The sequence below is a fragment of the Elephas maximus genome, chromosome X (assembly GCF_024166365.1).
Source record: "Elephas maximus indicus isolate mEleMax1 chromosome X, mEleMax1 primary haplotype, whole genome shotgun sequence".
NCBI lineage: Eukaryota > Metazoa > Chordata > Mammalia > Proboscidea > Elephantidae > Elephas > Elephas maximus.
The window spans coordinates 1,934,960-1,959,546 of NC_064846.1; the positions used below are offsets into that span (position 1 = coordinate 1,934,960).

The 24,587-nt window shown below is 49.8% G+C and overlaps 4 protein-coding genes across 11 annotated transcripts in view; 3 read left to right on the forward strand and 1 right to left on the reverse strand.

The window, feature by feature from the left end:
• PLXNA3 (plexin A3) overlaps window positions 1-24,587 on the reverse strand; it is a 139,759-nt gene that overhangs the window by 96,417 nt on the left and 18,755 nt on the right. The window lies entirely within an intron of this gene.
• SLC10A3 (solute carrier family 10 member 3) lies at window positions 29-3,768 on the forward strand. 6 transcript variants are annotated; one of them, XM_049872411.1, is made up of 4 exons: window positions 29-405; window positions 662-741; window positions 2,011-2,481; window positions 2,632-3,768. In XM_049872411.1, the coding sequence occupies exons 1-4, from the start codon at window positions 375-377 to the stop codon at window positions 3,556-3,558; spliced, it is 1,509 nt and encodes a 502-aa protein (XP_049728368.1). In that variant the 5' UTR covers window positions 29-374; the 3' UTR covers window positions 3,559-3,768. The 6 variants fall into 6 exon arrangements, with proteins under 6 accessions (XP_049728368.1, XP_049728367.1, XP_049728365.1 ...); XM_049872410.1 differs by having other exon boundaries at window positions 2,011-2,084; window positions 2,235-3,768; XM_049872408.1 differs by having other exon boundaries at window positions 2,011-3,768.
• UBL4A (ubiquitin like 4A) lies at window positions 4,647-5,948 on the forward strand. Its single transcript, XM_049872422.1, has 4 exons — window positions 4,647-4,787; window positions 5,015-5,120; window positions 5,355-5,581; window positions 5,699-5,948. The coding sequence occupies exons 1-4, from the start codon at window positions 4,740-4,742 to the stop codon at window positions 5,807-5,809; spliced, it is 492 nt and encodes a 163-aa protein (XP_049728379.1). The 5' UTR covers window positions 4,647-4,739; the 3' UTR covers window positions 5,810-5,948.
• LAGE3 (L antigen family member 3) lies at window positions 19,118-20,530 on the forward strand. 2 transcript variants are annotated; one of them, XM_049872423.1, is made up of 3 exons: window positions 19,118-19,394; window positions 19,665-19,777; window positions 20,041-20,530. In XM_049872423.1, exons 1-3 carry the CDS (start codon window positions 19,201-19,203, stop codon window positions 20,178-20,180), a joined length of 447 nt encoding a protein of 148 aa, XP_049728380.1. In that variant the 5' UTR covers window positions 19,118-19,200; the 3' UTR covers window positions 20,181-20,530. The 2 variants fall into 2 exon arrangements, with proteins under 2 accessions (XP_049728380.1, XP_049728381.1); XM_049872424.1 differs by having other exon boundaries at window positions 19,120-19,394; window positions 19,665-19,793; window positions 20,041-20,525.

The window sequence follows — 24,587 nt, forward strand, 5'->3', positions numbered from 1 at the left end:
GTCGGTTGGGGCGGGGCCGTGGGCGGGGCCCTGGCGGGCCGAGCTCGCAGGCGTCCGGCTGGCTGGGCAGGCGCTGGCGTCGAGCTCCGCGGGCGCGGCAGGTGAGAGCCTCAGGCCGGGAAGGGTCGGGCAGGAGGTGGCCTGTGGCCTCTGGCCCAGCCCGGTTGCGCGCTGGCTCCAGCGCCAGGGGCCGGCGGGGAAGGACCGGACGCCGCGCATTCGCTAGGCCTGGCGTGGCCGTGCGTCCTGGGGGTCAGGCGAGGTTTCCTTTGCCCTCGGGGCCACCCGGGAGGCCCCCAACCTGCCGGCTGCGGGACGGCCGCGCGCTCCTTCCCTCCCTGGTTTGCGCCCACGAGTGAGAAGCAGCTCTGCTCATGGAAAATGAGACAACTTCCGGACTTCCAGGTAGGGAGGAGCCCTGAGACCATCACTGCCAACTAGCCCTCAACACTGAAAACCCGTGTGGACAAAGCCGTCCGGGGTCGAGATCCATACCCCGCCCTGGGGTGCATTCTGGTCAAACTCTTCCGGCCCTGCAGCAGAAATGGTTTAGGGTCTGAGCTGAACCTCTGTTGCGGTGACTTAAAGCTGGTAGCTGTATTGGTGTATTGGGAAGACGGGGGCCTGGGAGCCTTTATCTTTTTCCTCTAAATCCCTCCAGTTTCCTTCTCATGCCCCCATCTCTGTGTTCCTGCATCCCTCTTTTCTGGTGGGACGCAAGGCTGGACCAAGGCCTCCAGGGTAAGTGCCTGAAGCTCCCAAACCAGCAGAGCCCATGTCATCCTGGGGGACGCTTTTCCAAGGACCAGTCTTTTGCCTAAGCTGCCCTCCACTTCCCTCTGTACCCAGACTGGTGGGGTGGGGGGGTGAGGAAGGGGAAGCAAGGGCCAAACACTACTAGGAACTAGAGAAGCCAGTGGCTCTGCCAAGGTGTGAAGCAACCAGAAGTAGCGATGCAAAACTGCTGTGTTGCCCCAGTTGTAGCAGGTGATGCAACAATATTCACCATGAGGCACCCTTCACCCCAGTGCACTCACAGACACACTGGTAGTGAGAGATGCTGGTGGGGGCACATGTGGGGGTGGGAGACTAGCCTCCGAGCACAGCTTTCCAAATATGAGGTTGCGACTCCAGTAGCCATATTTGGAGACTGCCAGAGGAGTAGGAGCTCTGTCCAGAGGAGGGGAAGCTCCTCAGCAGACATGTGACCCTATTTGACCCCTTCCTGCTGCTTCTTCCAGCAAGTTCCTTGGGGGAAGGGGACCTGCTCCTCCTCAGGACTCCCTTCTCACCACTGCCAGCAGGCAGGGCAGGCCAGGTAGTCATGCCAGCCCCTTTCCCAACAGAGCACTGGTGGCAGACAAAAGCCTCTGGGGCCTTCCACCTGCCCACACTGTTCTGCTGGCCTCTGTGCCTAGCCTGAGGCACTCCAACTCCCTGGCCTGTTCTCAAGCGCTCCCAGATCAGGCTCAGTCAGCACCCTTTGCTCTCCTCAGGCGGGCCTCCTGGTCATCCCCAAGCAGTGTTTCGGGATCACATCCAGTTGTGGTATCACAGCAAGCCCACTGTCACTGTGTTTCGGAGCCCATGGGGATTAAACAGGCCTTGTATGTGGTGCTAGTGGTGACAGGCCTGGGGGTGGCTCTCCTCGAACCCACTGGAATCGGGGCATCTCTACGCTGCCCCTGGAGGGGCAGAGAGGGCATGTCCAGGGAAATTAGTAGTTATCAGCGGCTGACAGTAACTCATATCTGTAGCTGGACCCTCTGGGCAAGGGATGGGGGGCCACACTAGCATGTGGGAAACTTGAGGCAGCTGTGTTGGGGGAGGGGACAGCCGAATGGCACTTAAGGGCCAGCATCAAGCATTGCCCTTCTGTTCCTGGGCTTGACGCAAGAGGCTCTGCTAAGGCTTCCAGATCCCTATGCTACCACTCCCAGAGGGCCAAGTCTCACAGGCTCATGCTGCTGTCCGTCACCAGCCTCCTCTCTGTGTCCTTTCTCTCCTCAGGGAGAGCTCTGCCATCCAGGAAAGCAGCCCAGTACCTGGACTTGCCCATGGACTGTTCTCAGGACCAGCCGACGGTACAGGCTGGGGAGCCCTCCTAAGCTGCAGAGAACCCTGGTGCATGGTCCTTCAGGAGAAGCCATGGTGTTAGAGAGGCCTGGCCTGGGCAGGGTGGGTGGCTGCCCAGGCCCCCTCAGTATGCTTCAGGCTGCCTTGCTTCTTGCCAGCCTGCCATGGAGAGTCCGAGGAACAGCCAGTGGCAACCTCAGCACAGCTCTGGGCCACACTGTACCACTGATGAGGGCCCACTACCTGAGCATTGGGGACGGCTCAGTGATGGAGTTTGAGTTCCCCGAGGAGAGTGAAGGCATCATCGTGATCTCAAGCCAGTACCCGGCTCAGAGCAATGGGACTAGGCTTGGCCCCACGCTCAGGGTCACCTCCCTGGACACAGCGGTGCTGACCATCAAGAACGTGAGTGCCGTAAGCTGGGGTGGTGGGGGTGGCTTTGTGGTGAGCATCCACTCTGGCCTGGCAGGGCTGGCACCCCTCCACCTGCAGCTCATGGACCTGCATAAGGCCCAGCCCCTGCTGATCGAGGAACGGAGTGATTTCTCCATCAAGGTCTTGCCTGCTGAAGACGCGCCAGCCACCCTCAGTGCTGACCTGGCCCACTTCTCAGAGAACCCAATACTCTACCTGCTCCTGCCTCTCATTTTCGTCAACAAGTGTTCGTTCGGGTGCAAAGTGGAGCTCGAGGTTCTGAAGGGGTTCCTGCACAGCCCCCAGCCCATGCTGCTGGGCCTCCTGGGTCAGTTCCTGGTCATGCCCTTCTATGCATTCCTGATGGCCAAGGTCTTCATGCTGCCCAAGGCCCTGGCCCTGGGCCTCATCATCACCTGCTCTTCGCCCGGGGGTGGCGGGAGCTACCTCTTCAGCCTCCTCCTTGGAGGAGATGTCACCCTTGCCATTTCCATGACTTTCATCTCCACGGTGGCTGCCACTGGCTTCCTGCCACTGTCCTCAGCTATTTACAGCCACCTTCTCAGCATCCATGAAACCCTTCACGTGCCCATCTCCAAGATCCTGGGGACGCTGCTGTTCATTGCCATTCCAATAGCAGCTGGTGTGGTGATCAAGTCCAAGCTCCCCAGGTTCTCCCAGCTGCTGCTGCAGGTCATCAAGCCCTTCAGCTTTGTGCTCCTCCTGGGTGGCCTCTTTCTGGCCTACCGCATGGGCATCTTCATCCTGGCGGGCGTCAGGTTCCCCATCGTGCTGGTGGGCCTCACAGTGCCCCTGGTGGGCCTTTTGGTGGGCTACTGCCTGGCCACATGTCTGAAGCTGCCTGTGGCTCAGCGGCGAACGGTCAGCATTGAGGTCGGGGTGCAGAACAGCCTGCTGGCCTTGGCCATGCTGCAGCTGTCCTTCCGCCACCTCCAAGCTGACTTTGCCTCCCAGGCCCCCTTCATTGTGGCACTGAGTGGCACCTCAGAGATGCTGGCTTTGGTCATGGGCCACTTCATCTATAGCAGCCTGTTCCCAGTTCACTGAGGCTCCGGGCCAAGCTTCTACCCCCCTCCCCACTCTCCGCAGTTCTCGCGTACCAAAGGCCTTCAGTGCTCATGCACTATGCACTTGGAAAATCCAGGCTTATTTTTTGTACTGATTTTGTATTCTTCAGCTTTCATTGCCAAAGAGGCCATGCTGAGTTAGGTAGGTGGGCACTGCCCAGAAATATATTTCAATAAAAGAGAGAAGCAAGTTTGGGTCCCTTCCAGTCTCTGCCCTTTGGGGCCTGGGGGTGGGAGTGAGGTAAGAAGAGTGTGGCTGGGGAGGTGTGGGCAAGAGTGGAGGGCCAACTTGGGTGACACCCTGCACCACGTGTGCTTGGGGGAGTTGGAAAGGAGGCTTCGTCCAGGTCTGTGGTTTATGAGCTTCAGGCTCTTTTTCTGTCAGCCCCCCACCCTCATGCCATCCTGTGAGAGGTGGGCCTCTCTCTGCTCTAGAATATGAGCGCCAGGGGGGATGAGGGCAGAGCGGGGCTACCCTGCCTGCTCTGAGCACAGCAGTTGGTTTTTCTGCAGCCAGACTAAAAGGAAGGTGGGACAAAACCGTCAGACAGGGGAGCAAGTGTGGACAGGACTTGTGGACACCTGTCCCCTCCCTGGCTGGGCTCACTGAGAGGCAGACTCTAGGTTTGCTACTGAGCTACTCCACCAGCAGTCGGAGCGTCTGGAGGGCCTGAAGTTCCACGGGGCGAGCTTACTCCCAGCCATTCCTTCTCCCAAGCCCCATCTCCCAGATGAAGCAAACTTGGCCAACTCATTCCCCTTTTCCACCCTGGCATACAGTACTGGCTGGCTGGCGTCAGCCTAGCTTCCCCGCACGGTAGCGGGGTGGAGGAGGAGGGCGGAGATCCGGCAGTCTGGACCGGCCCTGGGCGTGGGCAAAGCCAGACACCAGAGGAACTCCTCCTCCCGGAGTGGCAGAGGGTGGAGCGGGGCGCGCTGGCCGGAGGGGGCGGGGCGAGGAGGGGAGGCGGGGCGTGAGGGCCGGGGGCGGGGCAAGCGCGGAGGGGGCGGGCTAGGGTGGGGCGCACAGGGCGGTTCCGGCGCGCGCCCGGGGCGGTGGCGGTGGCGCGCGGCGGGGGGCCGTTGGGGTGCGCGTCAGTCGAAGTGGACACTGCCGCCGCCGCCGCCGCCGCCGCCGCCGCCGCCGCCGCCGCCGCCGCCATGCAGCTGACGGTGAAGGCGCTCCAGGGCCGAGAGTGCATCTTGCAGGTAGTGTCGCCAGGCCCGGTCCACCCTGCCCCACTCGTGCACTCACCGCCTTCAGGCGCGGGGACGGGAAGGGACCAGGGGCGGCGCCGGCTCGGGGAGGGGACAGGGCAGGTCGGCCAGCCGGGGCGGGGAGGCCTGGAGAGCTGAGTCCTGGAGGGGCCTGCGAGGGCTTCACAGCCCAGCGAACTGCAGGCTCAACCCCTGCCTCCCAAACTCGGTCCGCTCAGGTGTCAGAGGACGAGATGGTGTCCTCACTGAAGCTTCTGGTCTCCGAGCAACTGAACGTCCCTGTGCGCCAGCAGCGGCTGCTGTTCAAGGGCAAAGCCCTGGCAGGTACCAGGGGAGTGGAGACGCCCAGGGAGCCCCGCAGGAAGGCGGGGGTGGGGTGTCGAGAATGAGACTGGTGGCAGTGTGACGCTCCACAGCGAGGCGGCTATCAGTGCTGCCCGCACAGAGGGAGCCGACACACCGGCAGCAAGACACACTGCAGTGCCCTTGCTTGGGCTCACTTCCCTGGGCAACTACAGCAGCTGGAGGTAATGAACTTCATCAATTTCTCCTTGGCAGATGGAAAACGACTTTCAGATTACAGCATTGGCCCCAATTCCAAGCTCAACCTAGTGGTCAAGCCTCTGGAGAAGGTGTTACTGGACCAAGGCACTGCTCGGAGGCAGGCAGAGGTCCAGCCCCGACCACTAGCTCCACCCTCAGAGACTTGGCAGCTGATCGCCAAAGTTCTGGGCCGACACTTCAGCTCAGCAGATGCCAACAGGGTCCAGGAACAACTCCAGCGGGTGAGAATGTAGCCCCATAAGCCCAAACCTCCTCTGCCACTCCAGTGCCCCCTGCTCCAGCCTCTGCTGACTGCCCCCCCCCCCCCAGCCCAAATCCTCCTGGCCTTCTCTCCTCAGGAGTACGAGAGGTCCCTGAGCCGCCTGACGATGGATGACATTGAACGCTTGGCAAGCCGCTTCCTGAACCCTGAAGTGACCGACGCTACGGAGAAGGGGCTCTCCAAATAAGATCCTTGGCATGTGGGAGGAAGCATGGCTGCATGTTGCATTAAATGTGTTCTCGTAATGTTAACAAAATAAAAACAGCTGACTGGTACTGGCTCTTGCTAGGTGCCAGTCACTGTCAAAGCACTTGACCTGGGTTCACTCACCAACCCCTCACAAAAGTGTGACAACACCGGCTCATACCAGTGAAGGGGATGGGGGCAGAATCTGAGTCCAGCCACCTTCTAGAAGTGCCTCACAGTGGAGCAGGGCAAGTGGTTGTTTACAACAGTTACAAGGGCTGAGCTGTGGTGTTTCATGGGTAGCCTACTGAGAGTAAATTCTCCATCGACTCCCTCCCAGGCCTGAAAGGGGAGGCAGCTGATGCCTGGGGCTCAGTCCTGCCACCTGCCCTCTACTCAGCTTCACAGGAGCTGATGTGACACATGTCCTGGCATATGACAGCCAGCCTTGGGGCCTTCCTCAGAGCCGCTGCAACCCATGTGCTCTGATGAAGGAAAAGTAGATCGGGGCTCTGTGGTGTGACTTGGGGCATGTGCCTGTGCCATGCTGGGCCCCAGCCATCAGCTCTGCTCAGTGAGGGCCACTCCTCCAATCTGAGTCCATCTTCCTTCAACCTCACCCCAGCCCAGCAGGGGGGAATCTCTGCAGCAGTGCTTCCCCCTGGGTTTGATAAACTACTGAGGCCAAAAAGGAAGCAATGGCCAAGCATGGACCAGAGACGGGGTGTCCTGGCCCTTCATGTCACGGCTCTCCTCTGTCTCCTCCCAGAAGGGGTCAGTTCTCGCCCATGAGGGGTGACAGGTGACTTGCTTGAGGACACTCATCACAGCACGGAAGGTGCACGTGTGCAGGGCCTTCCCCTTTCCACGCCCCTCCTCCCCTGAAGAAGCGGGGACTGGGTGGCACCGGTTTCTCTCTCCTTCACCTTGCCCTGTCCAAGAGTGCAGAAGGTCATCTAAGCCCCGTTCCTTTGAGGAGGGCCCTGGGTGGTAGAGGCTGGAAGGAAGCCATGTGCATATGGAGACCCTGCTCCAGCCGCTGTCCCCCCTGGGGCTTCCCATGTCTCCATGCTCTTACAGCAGGAGGGTGGCTTAGGTGGGAACTCCCCGCCCAAGGCCCACGGGCGAAGGCTGTGAAGACCAGACCCAAGCCCCTGGACTACCCGAGGGCTGGGAGCAGAAACAGCATGCGTGGTCCAGCCACTCGTGAAAATGTGCCAATGCTTTCATTTTGTTTTAGGCAGCAAATTTATTTCAAAGGTTTAAATAACATTAAAGGTGGTTGAGATTTTTATTTTTATCCAAAGGGAACTATATTAGCTTGGCCGCCTTGAGTTCTATCTTAGCTATCTAGTGCCGCTATAACAGAAATACCACACCTGGGGGGCTTTAACAAGAATTGATTTTCTCACAGTTTAGGAGGCTGGAAGTACGAATTCAAGGTGCCGGCTTCAGGGGAAGGTCCTTGTCTCTTTGGCTTGTTTCCTGGCTCCTTGGACAGCTTCATGTGGCTTGGCATCTCTCTTCCCCCATCTCTGCTTTCTAGCTTGCTTGTTTAATCTCTTGTGTATCTCAAAAGAGATTGACTCAAGATACATCCTACACTAATCCTGTCTCGTTAACATAACAAAGACAACCCATTCCCAAATGGGATTAGAACCACAGGCATAGAGGTTAAGATTTACAACACAGATTTTGGGGGGACACGGTTAAATCCATAACAGGTTTCAAATAATTAGTTTAACAATAGAAGAAATTGAAGTCCAAGGGTATTGGCAGCAGTGAACCATTTCACCAAATACCCTCTTTCTTCTTGCCTCCTCTCAGCATTCTGCAATGTCTGCTTCATTCTTGGCCACTCCTTTTATGAGAAAAGATGGCTGCCTGGACCTGCCGTGGAACCCAAGGGCTTCTTCTCTCCCTATAGAGTAGCTTCTCAGATGACCCCAGCAAACAAGTGCTTTTGTCTCGTTGGGCAGAACTGGGTCTCACAGCCAATATTACAGCCTCTGACAGTGTGTCAAGAGGTAGGTAGGACTAATTCCCCTTCAGGGCCTGCCCTCTGGCACTGTGCCTGGAGCAGCTGCCCTGGAAACACTTGGGCTTCACGAGGGAGGTGGAGATACTCACCAAAGGCAAGGTCCTGAGGTGGTGGCGGAGCAAGAAATGCTAGGTGGCCCCAAATAGCAGCTGTCCACTTCTGGGACCAACACACACGGATGTGTTTCAGAAAGCAGGAGGAGGACCACCGTGGAAACATTGAGGGTGAGACAGAGACAGGGAGCGCAGACCAGGAGAAGCGTTTCCTCAGGGCCCTCTGCTGCAAGTTCTCCACGTTGCTGGCGAACTTCAGACAGGTACTTTTGACTTCCATTTTCCAGGTGAAGAGACAGATCCTAGATATGGTCACTGAGTCAGTTGCTCCAGGCGACCAGGTAGTTAGGAGAGGCCCCAGCTGGACATGAGAAGGCAGCTTTCCCGACATCTTTAGGAGGTAACGGGCATGTTCGGGTGGTGGCTGAATACGGAGTGAGAGATGCAAAGGGAGGATTCTTTTCAGGCTTCGTGCTCAGAAGAGTGGAGAGACGGCGGAACAAAAGGGAGCCTAGGCAGAGGACAGAGGAGGGCTGGATGTGGTCTGGTTGCATTGGAGTGGCCAGGTGTGGCCAGGGGAGCTGTTCACTGGGCACTTGGACATGGGGTAAGGAACTCCAGGGAGAGTTTGGAGCTGACTTGAAGTTCTCAGGGTGTCTGGGGGAAGCCTCACTAATGGGGAAGCCTCACTAATGGAAAAGCTGACCCAGGGAAGGCTAAAAGGAAGAGTCATGGCGACAGTTGCTGGATTGGTCTGTGCCTCTTCTATGCAGAGTTGTTGTTAGTTGCTGTCAAGTCGATTCTGACTCATGGCGACCCCATGTGTGCAGAGTAGAACTGTGCACCACAGAGTTTTCAAGGCTGTGACCTTTCAGAAGCCAATTGCCAGATCTGTCTTCTGACGTGCCTCTGGGTGGATTTGAACCACCAGCCTTTCAGCTAATAGATGAGTGCTTAATGGTTTGTGCCAACCAGGGACTCTCTGAAGAGTACTTACCTCATTTCGTCTTCACCTAACCGCCATCTACCAGGAAGGGGCAGAGTCGGGACTTGAGCCCACACCTGGTGAGATTCCAGAGTCCTTGTAACTGTGATGCTGTGCAGCCTTCTAAGATGACTTTAGGGAGTTATCTGTGGAAAGGAAGTTCTAGAAACTGTGGGGACCAATGTGGTGCGGCAAGAAAAAAGGGATGAGCCCAGGCCTGAGCCTTGAGGAACTTCAACAACTAGAGATTAGTTAGAGGCAAAGGACTGGGCAAAGGAGGCTGAGGAGCATCCTGAGACAGGGAGCACCAGGAGAGTGTGGTGTCCTTGAAGCCAGAATGCATGCTTCCAGAAAGACAGGGAGGTTGTCTGGTGCTGCTGAGAGGTGGTGAGGTGAGGCGGGGGGGCTGAGCCTCCTTTGGGGTTAGTAACTAAGAGGTCATTGGTGATCTTGGCCAGAATGTTTCTGGGAAGTTGGGGGATGCCACTGTAGGGTGGGCTGAGGAGTGAGAGTGAGGGAAAGGTAAGGGGCTGAGACAGTGACTGGGGAACCCTCATTTCAGAAGCTTATCTGCGGAGGGCTGTGAAGAGAGAGAGAATGTGGTCATTGCTGGTGGTGGTGGTGATGGTAAGCCATGTGTGACCATGGCCAGGCAGGAGTCGGCAGGTCAGGGAGGGGAGACAGGCAAGGGAGCCAATGCTGGAGGAACAAGCTGATCAACCACGACAGGAAGAGAGGTGGGAGGGCGTGGGGCTGAGCTGGAGCTGGGGCTGCTCTGCTCCTGGCTTAGCTCCGTGGTAACGCTCAGCAGAAACTGAGGCCGACACTTGTGGAGCTGCAAGGACTCTGTGAAGGAGGGTCTGGGGCTATTGTGATATGGGACTGGGGACAACATGGCTGTAGACCTTGCCTTCACCCCAAGTCTCGGGGTGGCCCTCAGGCCTACCTGGAGGCCCCAAATAGTGAGATCCTTCAACAGGTGGAGGAATGTGTACCCCAGACCCACCACCCACCCCTCAGGGAAGGGTCTGAGGACAGTCCCTGACCCCAGGGTAAATGTGCAGCATGAAGGCAGGATCTGGCCAAATGGCTAGGCATTCATCTCTCCTGCCCTACCTTTCACCTTGCTGGCCTTCTCAATGTCGGGGTGCTCCAGGGCCCCATCCCTGCCTCCTCTTCTGCGTCTGTAGTCATTCCCATTTCTCCTTCTGTTCACCCAAGTCCACATCTTCGCCCTGCCTCACTCCTGAGCTCTGGTTCAGATACCAAGGGTCTGACTCCCGACATATCCTAGACATGTTGTGGCATGTATCAGGACTTCATTTTTTTTTGACTGACATTATTTATTTATCCATTCACCTGTTGATGGACACTTGGTTTGTTTCACATTTTTGGCTATTGTGGATAATGCTGCAATGAATGTTGTACGAGTATCGCTTTTCATACCTGCTTTCAAGTATTTTGGGTGAATACCTAGGAGTGGAATTGCTGGATCATATGGCAATCTTGTCCCTAGAAGCAGCAGTCAAGAAATCAAATAATATATTGTATAGGGCAAATCTGATGCAGAAGACCTCTTTAAAGTGTTAAAAAGCAAAGATGTCACTTTGATGACTAAAGTATACCTGACACAAGCCATAGTCTTTTCAATTGCCTCGTATGCATGCAAAAGCTGGCAAGAAAAAAGGAAGGCCAAAGAAGAATTGATGAACTCGAATTGTGACGTTGGCAAAAAATATTGAACATACCATGATCTGCCAGAAGAATGAACAAATCAGTTTTAGAAGAAATGTAACCAGAACGCTCCTTAGAAGTTAGGATGGGGAGACTTCAACTCACTAACTTTGGACATGTCATCAGAAAAGAACAATCGCTAGAGAAGGACATCACGTTTGGTAAAGTAGAGGGTCAAGAAAAGCAAGGAAAACGCTCAGTGAGATGGAGTGCCACAATAGCCAGAACAATGGAGTCACACAGCGACAACCATGAAGACGGCCCCGGGACCAGGCCATGTTTCTTTCTGCTATACATAGAGTCACCGTGAGTCAGAGCCTGGAGTCACACAGCGCCAACCATGAAGACGGCCCCGGGACCAGGCCATGTTTCTTTCTGCTATGCATAGAGTCACCGTGAGTCAGAGCCAGGCCAAGTGCAACTAACAACGACATGGTAACTCTATGTTTAACTTTTTTAAGAGAAGCAGTAATTTTTTTGGAAGAGTCTGGGCAGTTGTGCTGTTGAATGTCCCAAAGTCTTGTCTGCCTGATTAGTTCTGCATTGTTAGAATCAGGTTAAGCATTTTTGGCAAGATTACTGCCCAGGTGATGCTGTGTCCTTCTCTCCCATTCCCCTGACATCACATCAGGAGGCACATGGGGTTAGGCTGTCCCACTGTTGGTGGTGCTCAGTTTGATCACATGGTCAAGTAGGCGTCTGCCAAAAACATATGTTAAAGTCCTAACCTCAGGTACCTGTGAATATAATCTTGATTGGAAATAGGGTCTTTGAAGATGTTACCAGTTAAGTTACCATGAGGTCATACCCAAGCATAAAAGAAGAAAAAGCGAAAACAATAAGAAGGAAAAACAAAGACACACAGAGAGGCAGACAGAGGGAAGACAGCCATTTGATGATGAAGTTACGCTGCAGCTCCAAGCCAAGAAATGCCTGAAGCTACCAGAAGTTGGGAGAGAGGCGTGGAACAGACTGTCCCTCAAAGGCTCAGAAGGACTCAACATGGCTTACACCCTGATCTCAGACTCCCAGCTTCCAGAACTGAGACAATACATTTCTGTTCTCATAAGCCACTCAGTTCGTGGTATTTTTTTAACAGCACCCTAGGAAACTAATACAGCAGCCAATGATGATTCTCACCTTAATCAGTTATTACACTCAGGGTTGCAAAATGGTGATTGTCTAAAGTTTTCTCTCATTCTGTACTCATTAAATTAGTTGGACTTCCTCTATAAAGAAGAGTTTTTCTTTTTTCCTGCTCTCTTTTCTTGAATACCAGGGAGGATTCATGGAATTTTTATTCAATGACTTAGAATCCATGACCATCATATTTTTGGGTAATAATTTTTTATTGGACTGAAACATACTTACAGTGAAGTACACAAATCATAAGTGTACAGTTCAATGGATTTTTAAATTGAATACATCATGTATCTATCTCCACCCAGATCAAAATATAGAATGTTACCAGCACTCCAGGATCATCTTGTATTTTCCCTATCCTAGCCCTAGAATCAGCCATTTCTCCAAGGTGACCTGGTTAATTTTTTTTGGTGAATGCTGAGGGTGCGCTCATTGCTACTGGGGTGTCACTGCTTCTAGACCCTTTCAGTGGACTAGGAAATATATTTTTTAAGAAAATTTTTAAAGAAATCATGATTTCGTACTGAAACCTCCAATTCCAACCCAGTATCACAGGTTCTTTGTCACCTTCTCTCATTCCACAGGGAGGTTTCAGATTATTAGGAATGATGTTGTCTGCTCCTGACAGCATCCATATATTTACTCATTTTCTCTATCAGATAGAGTCTATCCTAAAGTACACCCAAAATAACCTCACGTTCACTTCACCATTACCATTACCTACAACCAACATACTAAGAGGAAAGCCAATTTGTTTTTAGAATATATCCCACATAAACCACACAAGGAGCACAGGCGCTGTTTAAAACGCACTTGAACTATTTCCTCTGCGTGGTTTTGTTGTCAATAAGATATGCATTTGGATCATTACTTTTTGTTTTTATTAAATTTTAGTATTTTATTTTTTCATCCCTTTAAATCAGTTTTTGAATATGTAAAATACTTACATGGTTCAAAAGTCAAAACTACATAAAAAGATACGTTCAAGAAATCCCACACCCATCTCAACTTTCTTTAGGTGACCATTTTCAATAGTTTCTGTTTGATCCATCCTATGCTTTTTTTTCACTAAGTGTGTGTGTCTGTGAGCCTTTGTGTGTCTGTGTCCTTTGTACTCCCCCTTTTTATATAATATATCCCAAAAATAATTCCATATTGGTGTATGTTGCCACTGAGCCAACTCCATACAGATACGTATTATTTTTAAAGCTGCATAGGGCCATCGTGCGGATGGACCATAGTTTATTTAGCCACTCCACACAATGGCCCTTTTTGGTGGATATTTAAGTTGTGCCCGATGTTTTACTATTCCCAATTATGTTGCTGAAAGAAACCTTGTGCATATGCTGTTTCATAGTTGTGGAGCGAATTCTGGGATTGCTGGGTCCAAGACAGTCATTGAGTTTTGTACTTCCTTATTGTTGTTATTGTTAGGTGACATCGAGTCACTTTGAACGTGTTACGGATTGAATTGTGTCCCCCAAAATGTGTGTCAACTTGGCTAGGCCATGACTCCCAGTATTGTGTGATTGTCCATCATTTTGACAGCTGATGTAATTTTCCTGTTTATAAATCCTACCTTTATGATATTAATGAGGCAGATTAAAGGCAGTTATGTTAATGAGGCAAGACTCAATCTATAAGATTAGGTTGTATCTTGAGTCAATCTCTTTTGAGATGTAAAAGAAAGAAGCAAGCAGAAAGACTGAGGGACCTCATGCCACCAAGTATGAAGAATCAGGAGGGGAGCCCATCCTTGAGACCTGGGGTCTCTGCGCTGAGAAGCTCCTAGACCAGAAGATTGACGACAAGAACCTTGGCACAGAGCCAACAGAGAGAGAAAGCTTTCCCCTAGAGCTGGCACCCTGAATTCGGACTTCTAGCCTCCTAGACTATGACAGAATAAATTTCTCCTTGTTAAAACTACCCACTTGTGGTATTTCTGTTATAGCACCACTAGATAACTAAGACTCAACTCATAGCAACCCTATGTACAACAGGATGAAACACGGCCCAGTCCTGTGCCATCCTCACCAATAGTTATGTTTGAGTCCATTGTTGCAGGAACTGTGTGAAACCATTTCGTGGAGGGTCTTCCTCTTTTTCACTGGCCCTCTAATTTACCAAGCATGATGTCCTTTTCCAGGGACTGGTCCCTCCTGGAAATATGTCCAAAGTTATGTGAGACAAACTATTGTCATCCTCGGTTCCAAAGAGCAATCTGGCTGTATTTTTTCCAAGACAGACTTGTTTGTTCTTCTGGCAGCCCATGGTATATTCAATATTCTTCACCAACACCATAATCCAAAGGCATCAATTCTTCCTCACTCATCCTTACTCAATTGTCCAGCTTTCGCACGCATATGAGGTGATTGAAAACACCATGGCTTGGGTCAGGTGCACCTTAGTCCTCAGAGTGACATCTTTGCTTTTCAACACTTGAAAGAGATTTTTTGCAGAACATTTGCCCAATGCAATGCATCATATGATTTCATCACTGCCGCTTCCATGGCCATTGAATGTGGATCCAAGTAAAATGAAATCCTTAACAACTTCAATCTTTTCTCCATTTATCATAATATTGCTTATTGGCCCACTTGTGAGGACTTTTGTTTTCTTTACGTTGAGCTGTAATCCATACTGAAGGCTATAGTATTTAATGTTCATCAGTAAGTGCTTCAAGTTCTCTTCACTTTCAGCAATCAAAGTTGTGTCATCTGCATAATGCGGGTTGTTAATGAGCCTTCCTCCAATCCTGATGCCCCGTTCTTCTTCATATAGTCCAGCTTCTTGGATTATTTGCTCAGCATACAGATTGAATAGGCGTGATGAAAGGATGCAACCCTGACGCACACCTTTCCTGCCTTTAAACCACGCAGTATCCCGTTGTTCTGTCTGAACATCTGCCTCTTGATCCATGTACAGATTCCTCAGGAGCACAATTGTTTGGAATTCCCATTCTTCACAAGGTTATCCATCATTTGTTATGATCCACACAGTCGAATGCCTTTGCATAGTCAATAAAACACAGGTAAACATCTTTCTGGTGTTCTCTGCTTCCAGATCCACCTGACATCAGTAGTGATATCCCTCGGTCCATGTCCTCTTCTGAATCCAGCTTGAATTTCTGGCAGTTCCCTGTCGATGTACTGTTGCAACCACTTTTGAATGATTTTACTTGCATGTGATATTAATGATATTTATTGTTCAATAATTTCCGCATTCTGTTGGATTACCTTTCTTTGGAATGGGCACAAATATGACTCTCTTCCCGTCAGTTGGCCAGGAAGCTGTCTTCCAAATTTCTTGGCATAGATGAGTGAGCACCTCCAGCGCTGCATCCCTTTGTTGAAACATCTCAATTGTATTCCATCAATTCCTGAAGCCTTGTTTTTTGCTAATGCCTTCAGTGCAGCTTGGACTTCTTCCTTCAGGACCATCGATTCTTGATCATATGCTACCTCCTGAAATGGCTGAACATTGATCAATTCTTTTTGTACAAAAACTCTGTGTATTCCTTCCATCTTCTTTTGATGCTTCTTACATTGTTTAGTATTTTTGCCTCAGAATCCTTCAAAATTGCAACTTGAGGCTTGCATTTTTTCTTAAGTTCTTTCAGCTTGAGAAATGCCGAGCATGTTCTTTTCTTTTGGTGCTCTAACCCCAGGTCTTTGCACATTTCATTATAATACTTTCCTTTATCTTCTCGTGCTGCCCTTTGAAATCTTCTCTTCAGCTCTTTTACATCATCATTTCTTCAATTCCCTTTACTTAGTGCACATTCAGTTCAGAGTCTCTTCTGACATCCATTTTGGTCTTTCCTTTCTTTCCTGTCTTTTTAATGACCTTTTGCTTTCTTCATGTATAATGTCCCTGATGCCATCCCACAACTCGTATGGTCTTCGGTCATTAGTGTTCGCCACGTCAAATCTATTCTTGTGATGGTCTCCAAATTCAGGTGGGATATACTCAAGGTTATATTTTGGCTCTTGTGAACATGTTTTAATTTTCTTCAGCTTCAACTTAATCTTGCATATGAGCAATTGATGGTCCGTTCCACCATCAGTCCCTGGCCTTGTTTTGACAGATGATACTGGGCTTTTCCATTGTCTCTTTCCAAAGATGTAGTCAATTTGACTCCTGTGTATTCCATCTAGCGAGGTCCATGTGTATAGCTGCCGTTTATGTTGTTGAAAAAAGTATTTGCAATGAATAAAGTCACTGGTCTTGCAAAATTCTATCATGCGATTTATGGCATCGTTTCTGTCACCAAGGCCATGTTTTCCAACTAGCAATCCTTCTTTGTTTCCAACTTCTGCATTCCAAAAGCCAGTAATTATCAATGCATCTTGATGGCATGTTTGATCGATTTCAGACTCCAGAAGTTGGTAAAAATCTTCAATTTCTTCATCTTTGGGCTTAGTGGTTGGTGCATAAATTTGAATAATAGTCACATTAACAGGTCTTTCTTGTAGGCATTGTACTTCAGGATAGATCTTGAAATGTTATTTTTGACAATGAATGCAACGCCATTTCTCTTCAATTTGTCATTCCCGGCATAGTAGACCATATAAATTATCTGAATCAAAATGGCTAATACCAGTCCATTTCAACTCACTAATGCCTAGAATATCAATCTTTATGCATTCCATTTCATTTTTCATGACTTCCAATTTTCCTAGATTCATACTTGTCCACTCCACGTTCTGATTATTAATGGATGTTCGCAGCTGTTTCTTCTCATTTTGAGTCGTGCCACGTCAGCAGATGAAGGTCCCAAAATCTTAATTCCAACCACACCATTAAGGTCAACTCTACTTTGAGGAGGCAGCTCTTCCCCAGTCGTATTTTGAGCACCTTCCAACCTGAGGGGCTCATCTTCGGGCACCATATCAGACAGTGTTCAGTCAATGTTATTCATAAGGTTTTTACTGGCCAATTTTTTTCAGGTGTAGATCTCCAGGTCCTTCTTCCTAGTCTGTCTTAGTCTGGAAGCTCCACTGTAACCTGTCCACCATGAGTGACCCTGCTGGTATTTTCAATACTGGTGGCGAATCTTCCAGTATCACAGCAACACGCAAGCCACCACAATAAGACAAACTGACAGTGCGGTGGTATACTTCCTTAAAAAAAAAAAAAAGTTGCTGTCGAGTCCAACTCGTTGCGACCCTATAGAACTGCCCCATAGAGTTTCCTAGGAGCACCTGGTGGATTTGAACTGACGACCTTTTGGTCAGCAGGTCTAGTACTTAACGACTACACCACCAGCATACTTCCTTGTTGTTTGTTGTTAGGTGTTGTCGAGTCTGTTCCGGCTCATAGCGACCGTATGCACAACAGAACGAAACACTGCCTGGTCCTGCGCCATCCTTACAATCGTTGTTATGCTTGACCTCATTGTTACAGCCACTGTGTCAATCCACCTCGTTGAGGGTCTTCCTCTTTTCCGCTGACCCTGTAATCTGCCAAGCATGATGTCCTTCTCCAGGGACTGATCCCTCTTGAGAACATGTTCAAAGTATGTAAGACGCATTCTTGCCATCCTTGTCTCTAAGGAGCATTCTGGCCGCACTTCCTCCAAGACAGATTTGTTTGTTCTTTTGGCAGTCCATGGTATATTCAATATTCTTCGCCAACACCACAATTCAAAGGCATCAATTCTTCTTCGGTCTTCCTTATTCATTGTCCAGGTTTCACATGCATATGATGCAATTGAAAATACCATGGCTTGGGTCAGGCGCACCTTAGTGTTCAAGGTGACATCTTTGCTTTTCAACATTTTAAACAGGTCCTTTGCAGCAGATCTACCCAATACAATGTGTCATTTGATTTCTTGACTGCTGCTTCCATGGCTGTTGATTGTGGATCCAAGTAAAATGAAATCCTTGACAACTTCAATCTTTCCTCCGTTTATCATGATGTTGCTCATTGGTGCAGTTGTGAGGATTTTTGTTTTCTTTACGTTGAGGTGCAATCCATACTGAAGGCTGTGGTCTTTGATCTTCATCAGGAAGTGCTTCAAGTCCTTTTCACTTTCAGAAAGCAAGTTTGGGTCAACTGCATAACGCAGGTATTAATGAGCCTTCCTCCAATCCTAATGTCCTGTTCTTCTTCATATAGTCCAGCTTCTCAGAGTATTTGCTCAGCAAATGGATTGAATAGGTATGGTGAAAGGATACAACCCTGACGCATGCCTTTCCTGACTTTAAACCAATCAGTATCCCCTTGTTCTGTCCGAACAGCTGCCTCTTGATCTATGTAAAGGTTCCTCTTGAGCACAATTAAGTGTTCTGGAATTCCCAGTCTTCTCAATGTTATCCATAATTTGTTCTGATCCACACAGTCGGGTGCCTTTGCATAGTCAATAAAACACAGGTTAACATCCTTCTGGTATTCTCTGCTTTCAGCCAGGATCCACCTGACATCAGCAATGACATCCCTGGTTCCACGTCCTCTTCTGAAACTGCCTGGAATTTCTGGCAGTTCCCTGTCGATACACTTCCTTAATACTGTTTTATTCAACAAGTAACTATCTGCCTAGTACAGGGGAGCCACTGTCCTAAGTGCTGGAAATACAGCCCTGGACAAAAACAAAAGGTCCCAGAGAAGATAGATCAGCAAGAAAGAAGTAAACAAATGGACAAGCATATAATTTTAGACTATAGGCGTTAAGGAGTGCCTGGGGGTACTGTTAGATTGGTGTTCAGGAAGGCTTCTACAAGTTGACATCGCAGTTTAGACCCTAATGGCGAGGAGCCAACCCTCAGGTGTGGAGCTTCGTAAGGTAGCCTCAGTGGCTTGGCAACCCATGGGGTCTCCCAGTCTGAAGCAGGGCTATTAGCGCAGGCGCTGTGGGGAACCCCAGTGGCGTCCCCTGACAAGGGGCGGAGCTTGGTTAGGGAGTCTCAGGGTCTGGGTGCTAATGGGTTCCCTGGGGCCCGCTGCAGGGCCCGGCACACGCCTGGAGGCCTCACTGATAGCTTGTTTGTGCAGCCACTCTGTGGGAGTGCCGCCTGCACTGAGAGGTGGAGCGTGGTGAGGGACCCTTGCTCTCTCCGCACCAATGCGGGCCACGGAGGCTCCAGCAGGGCCGGTTTGGCGGGAACCTGTCACGCGTTTAGCATCCTCAAGAGGAGCCTGTGTGTGCAGGCGCACGGGGTAGTGTCTTGCTGTACCGGGCGGAGGCTGGTGAGGGAACTTGTCTCTCCACGCCCGGCAGGGTCGGGGGGGCGGGGCCGTAGTAGGGCTGGCTTGGCGAGAAGCAACCAAGCGCCCCGTGTGCTCACGAGGAGCCTGTGTGCGCAGGCGCCCGGGGGTGGAGTCCCAGGTCGAGGGGCGGGGCTCCGTGGGGCGTCTCCAGCCCTCGGGCGCCGGCGGCGAGAACAGCGGGCCTCTCTGGGCGCGCTGAGGGCGGAGTCGGAGGCGGAGCAGCGGCCATGCAGAATGCAGGCGCCGGCAGCGCGGAGGGCGGCGCGGGAGGCCAAGCTGACCGCGGGGCTCCGGGAGGCGCGGTCCCGGAGGCAGCTGCCGCCGATGACCTTCCCCAGGTCGCGCAGGCACCGCACGCCCCCGGGCCGGGCGGAGACGCCGAGCCCGCGGCCACAGGCCCCGGCAGCCGACTGCACGAATTGTATCCTCTCTGAGGTGGCCGTATGAAAGGCCAGGGGGCGGGCGAGGGGCGGCCTGGCGGGATCACAAGGAGGAACAAGGGAGTGGCCTGGGCAGCCTGAGGAGGGCGGCCGGGCTGTCGGGGGGTTAGGACGGTAGAGGGAAGGCCTGAGGGCCAGGGGGCGCGGTACGGAGGTCGGAGGGCGGCCTGGGGGGCAGCGGGCCTGGGACGGAGAAGGAGTCTGGGGCACAAAGCCAGTATCCGGGGGTGCCTTAACCACATGCCCGCCAGCTCCCTCACCGTGCCTTTCCGATCGCCCCTGGAGGCGGAGATCGCCCGTGGCTCCCTGGCCCCAGATGCTGAACCTCACCGAGGGGTGGTTCATAAGGAGCTCACACTGAACGGTAGTGTCCTGGCTGTGTAAGTTCGAGAAGGGGCCGGGGTGACGGGTGGTGGCAGGTGACTGAGGCCAATCTCCATCCGAGGGACGCTGTAACAGAGTCATCTACCGGTTAGGTTTTAAGCAGGGGCTGTGGTGCTCTGGGCCTATAGCCGCCTGAGGGGGGCGCTCTGATTGGAGACACCGAAAGGGTTAGCTCGAATGACGGCCTGACAGCAGCAAGGTCAAGTCCTCACCTTTAAATTATTTTCTCTGCCTCATTATTAGCCACTGGACTGCCGAAGACCCTCGCCTACTCCGGATTTCCATCATCAACTTCCTCGACCAGCTTTCCATGGTGGTGCGGACCATGCAGCGCTTCGGGCCCCCTGTTTTCCGCTAAGCCTTGGCCAGGAACAGGGGGCTGAGGCCTAGGCTTGTGTCCCCTCCTGGGCAGTGGTCCCCCCCCCCTCCCCGGGCATTGGTTCCTGGAGTAGTTGCCACTTTCTGATTGTGCCAGTCTAACGGTTTGCCTGCATTGGCCCTTGGGCACTCTCTGCCCACTTGTTTTGTTTCCTTGTGGCTGGAAGGGGAGGGGGATGTGCTTAAATGTTTGTCACTGCAGAAAATAAAACTGAGCTTCTACTCCGCGTCTGAGTTCCTTTTCAGCTCCCACACCTCCAGAGTTCCTTGTCCTCAGGTTGGAGGGGAGCTTCTGGGACTCACACATTCAAATAGTACAAGGTAATTGAAGACCATTTGGGAAATGGGAGAAAAGGAAAATCACTCATGTCCTTTCATTCAGCATTCACCACTCTCAACATTTTGAAATATTTTCTTAGTGTTATAGTTGCGTTTATGCATTGCATGTATAACAATAATATAAAAGAATTAGATTTAATTTCAGCATTTTTCATAATTTTTTTTTTCATTTAAGATAGAGCTTTTCCTCTTTCTACAAATTCTTCAAAACCAGGGTATTAAATGTATGTATGAATGACACTTAATAATTGCTGATCATTTAAATTCTTTCCAGTTTTCCTCCTATTATGAGTAACAGTTCAATGGGATTCTTGTATATACCTGTTTCCATGAGCGGTTATTTCCCTTAGACTCCAACAGGAAGTATCACTAAATGAAATATTTACTTTTCAAATTTATTATTTAAGGCTCTTGATCTACCATACAAACTTGCTCTCCAGAAAATGCCCTCCCACCAGAATTCTTGTTTTCTCCACATCCTTGTCACCTTTGGGTCCACTTTCCACCAAAATAAAAAAATTTAGTTTGCAAGAGAAAAGCAAACAACCCAGAAACACTAGCAGACAAATTTTGTGGCTTACTGGATGTGTTTCGGAAACCCTGGTGGCGTTGTGGTTAAGTGCTACAGCTGGTAACTAAAAAGTTGGCAGTTCAAATCTACCAGGTGCTCCTTGGAAACTCTTTGGGGCAGTTCTACTCTGTCCTATAGGGTCGCTATGAGTCGGAATTGACTCGATGGCAATGGGTTTGCTTTGGTTTCGATGTGTTTCAGATCAGTGGGTATAAAGGGGAATGCTGGGACAACTGGTAAAGTGTTGGGGCAGGGGTATCAGGTGTTTCTTGTTGTTAGGGGCCATCGAGTCAATTCCAATTCATAGCGACCCTATGTACAACAGAACAAAACACTGCCGGGTCCTGGACCATCCTCACGATTGTTGTTGTTTGAGGCCATTGTTACAGCCACTGTGTCAATCCATCTCATGTAGGGTCTTCCTCTTTTTCTTTAACCCTCTACCAAGCATGATGTCCTTCTCCAGGGACTAGTTTCTTCTGATAACTTGTCCAAACTATGTGAGATATAGTCTCACCATCCTTGTTTCTGGAAACCCTGGTGGTGTAATGGTTAAGAGTTCGGCTGCTAACCAAAAGGTAGGTAGTTTGAATGCACCATGTGCTCCTTGGAAACCCCAAGGGGCAGTTCTGTTCTGTCCTATAGGGTCATTATGAGTCAGAATCGATGGCAGCGGGTCTTGTTTTGGTTTATCCTTGCTTCTGAGGAGCGTTCTGATTGTACTTTTTTTTTAAATAATTTTTATTGAGCTTTAAGTGAACGTTTACAAATCAAGTCAGTCTGCCACATATAAGCTTATATACATCTTACTCCGTACTCCCACTTGCTCTCGCCCTAATGAGTCAGCCCTTCCAGTCTCTCCTTTCGTGACAATTTTGCCACTTTCTAACCCTCTCTACCCTCCTATCTCCCCTCCAGACAGGAGATGCCAACACAGTCTCAAGTGTCCACCTGATACAAGTAGCTCACTCTTCATCAGCATCTCCCTCCCACCCACTGTCCAGTCCCTTCCCTGTCTGATGAGTTGTCTTCGGGAATGGTTCCTGTCCTGGGCCAACAGAAGGTTTGGGGACCATGACCCCCGGGATTCCTCTAGTCTCAGTCAGACCATTAAGTCTGGTCTTTTTGTGAGAATTTGGGGTCTGCATCCCACTGATCTCCTGCTCCCTCAGGGGTTCTCTGTTGTGCTCCCTGTCACAGCAGTCATCGATTGTGGCCGGGCACCAACTAGTTCTTCTAGTCTCAGGATGATGTAGGTCTCTGGTTCATGTGGCCCTTTCTGTCTCTTGGGCTCATAGTTATCGTGTGACCTTGGTGTTCTTCATTCTCCTTTGATCCAGGTGGGTTGAGACTCATTGATGCATCTTAGATGGCCACTTGTTAGCATTTAAGACCCCAGACACCACATTTCAAAGTGGGATGCAGAATGTTTTCATAATAGAATTATTTTGCCAATTGACTTAGAAGCCCCCTTAAGCCATAGTCCCCAAACCCCTGCCCTTGCTCCGCTGACCTTTGAAGCATTCAGTTTATCCCGGAAACTTCTTTGCTTTTGGTCCAGTCCAGTTGAGCTGACCTTCCCTGTATTGAGTATTGTCCTTCCCTTCACCTAAAGTAGTTCTTATCTACTAACTAATCAGTAAATAACCCTCTCCCACCCTCCCTCTCTCCCCTCCTTGTAACCACAAAAGTATGTGTTCTTCTCAGTTTATACTGTTTCTCAAGATCTTATAATAGTGGTCTTATACAATATTTGTCCTTTTGCCTCTGACTGATTTCGCTCAGCATAATGCCTTCCAGGTTCCTTCTTCTTATGAAATGTTTCACAGATTCGTCACTGTTCTTTATCGATGCGTAGTATGCCGTTGTGTGAATATACCACAATTTATTTAACCATTCATCCGTTGACGGACACCTTGGTTGCTTCCAGCTTTTTGCTATTGTAAACAGAGCTGCAAGAAACATGGGTGTGCATATGTCAGTTCGTGTGAAGGCTCTTATTTCTCTAGGGTATATTCCGAGGCGTGGGATTTCTGGGTTGTATGGTAGTTCTATTTCTAACTGTTTAAGATAACGCCAGATAGATTTCCAAAGTGGTTGTACCATTTTACATTCCCACCAGCAGTGTATGAGAGTTCCAATCTCTCCGCAACCTCTCCAACATTTATTATTTTGTGATTTTTGGATTAATGCCAGCCTTGTTGGAGTGAGGTGGAATCTCATCGTAGTTTTAATTTGCATTTCTCTAATGGCTAATGATCGAGAGCATTTTCTCATGTATCTGTTGGCTGCCTGAATATCTTCTTTAGTGAAGTGCGTGTTCATATCCTTTGCCCACTTCTTGATTGGGTTGTTTGTCTTTTTGTGGTTGAGTTTTAACAGAATCATATAGATTTTAGAGATCAGGCGCTGGTCGGAGATGTCATAGCTGAAAATTCTTTCCCAGTCTGTAGGTGGTCTTTTTACTCTTTTGGAGAAGTCTTTTTTTTTTTTTTTTTTTTTTTAGATGAGCATAGGTGTTTGATTTTTAGGAGCTCCCAGTTATCTGGTTTCTCTTCGTCATTTTTGGTAATGTTTTGTATTCTGTTTATGCCTTGTATTAGGGCTCCTAAGGTTGTCCCTATTTTTTCTTCCATGATCTTTATCGTTTTAGTCTTTATGTTTAGGTCTTTGATCCACTTGGAGTTAGTTTTTGTGCATCGTGTGAGGTATAGGTCCTGTTTCATTTTTCTGCAAATGGGTGTCCAGTTATGCCAGCACCATTTGTTAAAAAGACTATCTTTTCCCCAATTAACTGACCCTGGGCCTTTGTCAAATATCAGCTGCTCATATGTGGATGGATTTATATCTGGGTTCTCAATTCTGTTCCATTGGTCTATGTGCCTGTTGTTGTACCAGTACCAGGCTGTTTTGACTACTGTGGCTGTATAATAGGTTCTGAAATCAGGTAGGGTGAGGCCTCCCACTTTCTTCTTCTTTTTCAGTAATGCTTTAATTATCCGGGGGCTTCTTTCCCTTCCATATGAAGTTGGTGATTTGTTTCTCCATCACATTAAAAAATGTCATTGGAATTTGGATCGGAAGTGCATTGTATGTATAGATTGGCTTTTGGTAGAATAGCCATTTTTACTATGTTAAGTCTTCCTATCCATGAGCAAGGTATGTTTTTCCACTTAAGTAGGTCCTTTTTAGTTTCTTGTAGTAGTACTTTGTAGTTATCTTCGTATAGGTCTTTTAAATCTTTGGTAAGATTTATTCCTAAGTATTTTATCTTCTTGGGGGCTACTGTGAATGGTATTGATTTGGTGATTTCCTCTTCGATGTTCTTTTTGTTGATGTAGAGGAATCCAAGTGATTTTTGTATGTTTATCTTATAACCTGAGACTCTGCCAAACTCTTCTATTAGTTTCAGTAGTTTTCTGGAGGTGATTGTACTTCTTTCAAGACAGATTTGTTGTTCTTTTGGTAGTCTATGGTGTATTCAATATTCTTGGCCAACACC

Coding starts and splice junctions, on each gene's coding strand:
- UBL4A (XM_049872422.1), top strand. CDS start 4,740: ATGCAGCTGACGGTGAAGGCGCTCCAGGGCCGAGAGTGCATCTTGCAG. Junction 4,788..5,014: donor GCCGAGAGTGCATCTTGCAG/GTAGTGTCGCCA, acceptor CGGTCCGCTCAG/GTGTCAGAGGACGAGATGGT. Junction 5,121..5,354: donor CAAGGGCAAAGCCCTGGCAG/GTACCAGGGGAG, acceptor TCTCCTTGGCAG/ATGGAAAACGACTTTCAGAT.
- SLC10A3 (XM_049872408.1), top strand. CDS start 375: ATGGAAAATGAGACAACTTCCGGACTTCCAG. Junction 406..661: donor GACAACTTCCGGACTTCCAG/GTAGGGAGGAGC, acceptor AAATCCCTCCAG/TTTCCTTCTCATGCCCCCAT. Junction 742..2,010: donor GCTGGACCAAGGCCTCCAGG/GTAAGTGCCTGA, acceptor TTCTCTCCTCAG/GGAGAGCTCTGCCATCCAGG.
- LAGE3 (XM_049872423.1), top strand. CDS start 19,201: ATGCAGAATGCAGGCGCCGGCAGCGCGGAGGGCGGCGCGGGAGGCCAA. Junction 19,395..19,664: donor GGCAGCCGACTGCACGAATT/GTATCCTCTCTG, acceptor CATGCCCGCCAG/CTCCCTCACCGTGCCTTTCC. Junction 19,778..20,040: donor TAAGGAGCTCACACTGAACG/GTAGTGTCCTGG, acceptor CCTCATTATTAG/CCACTGGACTGCCGAAGACC.